We start from the raw sequence: 2,720 nt of genomic DNA on the forward strand, positions 1-2,720 counted from the left end.
TTGCGGTGCTCATCTCCGTTTCAAAGCCGAAGAGCCAGCGCTGTCCGAAGACATTTCTGTGGTCATGTGGCCGGCATGACTAAACAACAAGGCGCACAGAACGCTGTTACCTTCCCACTGAAGAGGTACCTATTTATCTACTTGCAATTTCGTGCTACCCTGCAAATGGGCAAAATCAACAATTGCTTGGATATGTACATTCTCTGTGGCCCACACCATATGGAATGGCTTGCCTGATAAGGTCAGGAAGGTTCTGGTTCTCGTGGCTTTCTGCAAACTGCAAAACTGAATTATTCAGTAAAACCTTTTAACATGAGAAATAAGACTAAATGGTGTAACTAAATGGTTCAAGCCAAACATGGTTTGGTAAAGGAACAGGAGCGGTGGACTTTCCTACTACTATCTGTTGTATAATCTACTATGGCCCCGGTCCCACGAGAGGATTTGGGCCGGGAGAGGGACGGATCGTGGGCGGAGCAAACGGGCGCAATCCCACCGCAACATCTGGGAAGCGTTGCGCACCCGTCCCCGATCCGGCCCTTCCGACGATAACCCACAGCAAAAAAGAACCACCTACCGAGGTGGTTCTTTCCGAAAGGCCGCATCCAAGCTGGCCGTGGGATCGCCGGCCCGTTCTTCCACCGGCGCATCCCCGGCTCCTGGCCGAACTGTGCATGCTCAGACATGCGCAGTTCGGCAGCCTCCCGTGGCTTTCTCCCCGGTTTCCCCGGCATCTGATCGTGCCGGGGAGCAATTGCACGGCGGCTCACGGGATCTATATGATCCCGCCGCCGCATGCCTATTTTGGTGCAGCTTTTAAAAGCCGCACTTTGCCCGTCCTTTTTTCCCCTCATGTGGCAGGGACCTTTGTAATTTCTGCATCATTCAACATGTATTAATACTTATGCTTTGTTTCAGCTCTGTTTTCAGATTTCTACAATTCATATCCTGCTGCACTATTTATTGGATGTCCCATCTGGTTGACTGTATGGACTTACACTAAGTAATCCACCTTGAGTCTCAGTGAGTAAGGTGGACTTATAAATAACACAAATAATAATTCTGGGCAAAAGAACAACAAATGCAACACAGATTTCCAAACAAATCTGCCTTTGAATGAATTGCATTATTGAATCCTATGCTAAATGTATGTCAGCATCACAAAAGAGGAACGATGCCTCCTTTTCCCCTTCCTCTATTTCACCCTTACCAGTTAAAATGTCATTAAGTATTAAGGTTTGCACTATTGTGAAAATCAATGAAGTCCTGACAAGTCAGTTTTACAGGAAAACAATACAAAACCCTGTTGTCCAAGTTGCCACAGACATCCAGACATGTACATAAATGAAGACCTTGGACTACCATTCAGAGAACAACACTCCAAGCCTAGATGACCCCCAAAATAAAACCAGCACCATAACTTTTTTAGAACTCTATCAGTATCTTGTTTCTAGTTTGTTTACAGGAAGCTTCTGGGGGAAAAGTATCTCCTGAACTTCACAGAAAATCTGCTTGTGTAACAGAGAAACCAGAGACCAAAATATTTACCTTCCTGTAACTTATACTGAACAACAACAACTTGTATAAAACAGCACCATAAAAACTCACTTAAAAAAAACCAAACCGTTCTGCCTTCACATTCAACTCACTTGTACCAGCACAAGTCCACAAAACCTCCTCCAGTGTCCTTTAATTTTCCCAGTGCAGAAAGCCTGTGCCCCTTCCCCCAGCACCACCAGAACAAGCCAACTGTTTCCTAACTCTAGTTGTAGGTATCCTGAACTGGGGAGAGGGGAGAGCCAGAGAAGGGAAGGCTGAGACTCAAAATGAATTCCCTGGGAGGAAACGGGGAGAAGGATCTCTCCCGCCCTCTTATCTCTGTCATTTCTACAGATCCTGCCAACATTAACCTAGTTTCTCCACACAACTTCTCTGTAGGCCTCCCCGGAAAATCTCGGCCCTAGCACCGGCTATCTCGGCGAGGTCCTATGGGGCCCGACCGACGACTACCTCCTTTTTAGTTTGCCAGTTAAAGCCATGGGAAGCCAGCCAGGGAAGGAAAGAGCAGGGCTGCGAGCTCCCGGGAAAAGCACACGTATGCGGCAGCTGAAGCGGCGGCGACCGGGAATTCCCCCGCTTTGTTGTTCCCCACCCTTCTCTCACCTGCAAAAAGTGGCCCGTGAGGGAAGCGTAGCCCCGGGAGAGCGGGCCCAGGAAAAGCGCCGCAGCGCCGGTGGGGCTGGAGGGAACGACAGGCTCCATAGGTCGGAGAGAGCAGGCGCTAGAGAAGGGCGCTTCTTCCGCCGGGGGGGAGGGGAGCACAGGCAACCGCGGTGAACTTTGTCTCTTTCTTGACACCCGCTGCCGGCCCTCCCCCGCCTGCTCCGCAGGGCCACGTCACCTCGCATTGACCTCCCCCTGTGACTCCCCGACGTCATCGCCCCGTGCCGGTACTTTGGAAGCACGGTTGCGGAATCCGGAAGAGAACTGGCCATCGTGGCTTCTACCGGAAGCGGGGAGGGACATGTCGGTAGCAATTAAAACCCGCTTGGAAAGGCCGGCCCAAGAAGCCTTACGGCTTGCTTTTCACCACGACCACCCTCAAATCCTTGGGAAACTCCAGTGAACGCAGGATAGTTCATAGGTAGGAACGGGCACAGCATATACCAGGGCGCCTCTTAATTTCTAAAGGCCAGAGAATGACTCGTATAGTGGCCTCT

General features: G+C 50.4%; 1 protein-coding gene across 2 annotated transcripts in view; it reads right to left on the minus strand.

The window, feature by feature from the left end:
* The window catches only part of MIA3 (melanoma inhibitory activity family member 3), a 28,216-nt gene extending 25,734 nt beyond the window's left edge, over window positions 1–2,482 (minus strand). For both annotated transcript variants that reach the window (XM_015424584.1, XM_015424583.1), the window contains exon 1: window positions 2,164–2,482. In XM_015424584.1, coding sequence (XP_015280070.1) covers window positions 2,164–2,262 — 99 coding nt within the window. In that variant the 5' untranslated portion in view covers window positions 2,263–2,482. The remainder of the gene's footprint in view (window positions 1–2,163) is intronic.
* Window positions 2,483–2,720: the final 238 nt, after the last annotated feature.

Source organism: Gekko japonicus, unplaced genomic scaffold, assembly GCF_001447785.1.
Source record: "Gekko japonicus isolate JY-2015 unplaced genomic scaffold, Gekko_japonicus_V1.1 scaffold404, whole genome shotgun sequence".
NCBI classification, from domain to species: domain Eukaryota; kingdom Metazoa; phylum Chordata; class Lepidosauria; order Squamata; family Gekkonidae; genus Gekko; species Gekko japonicus.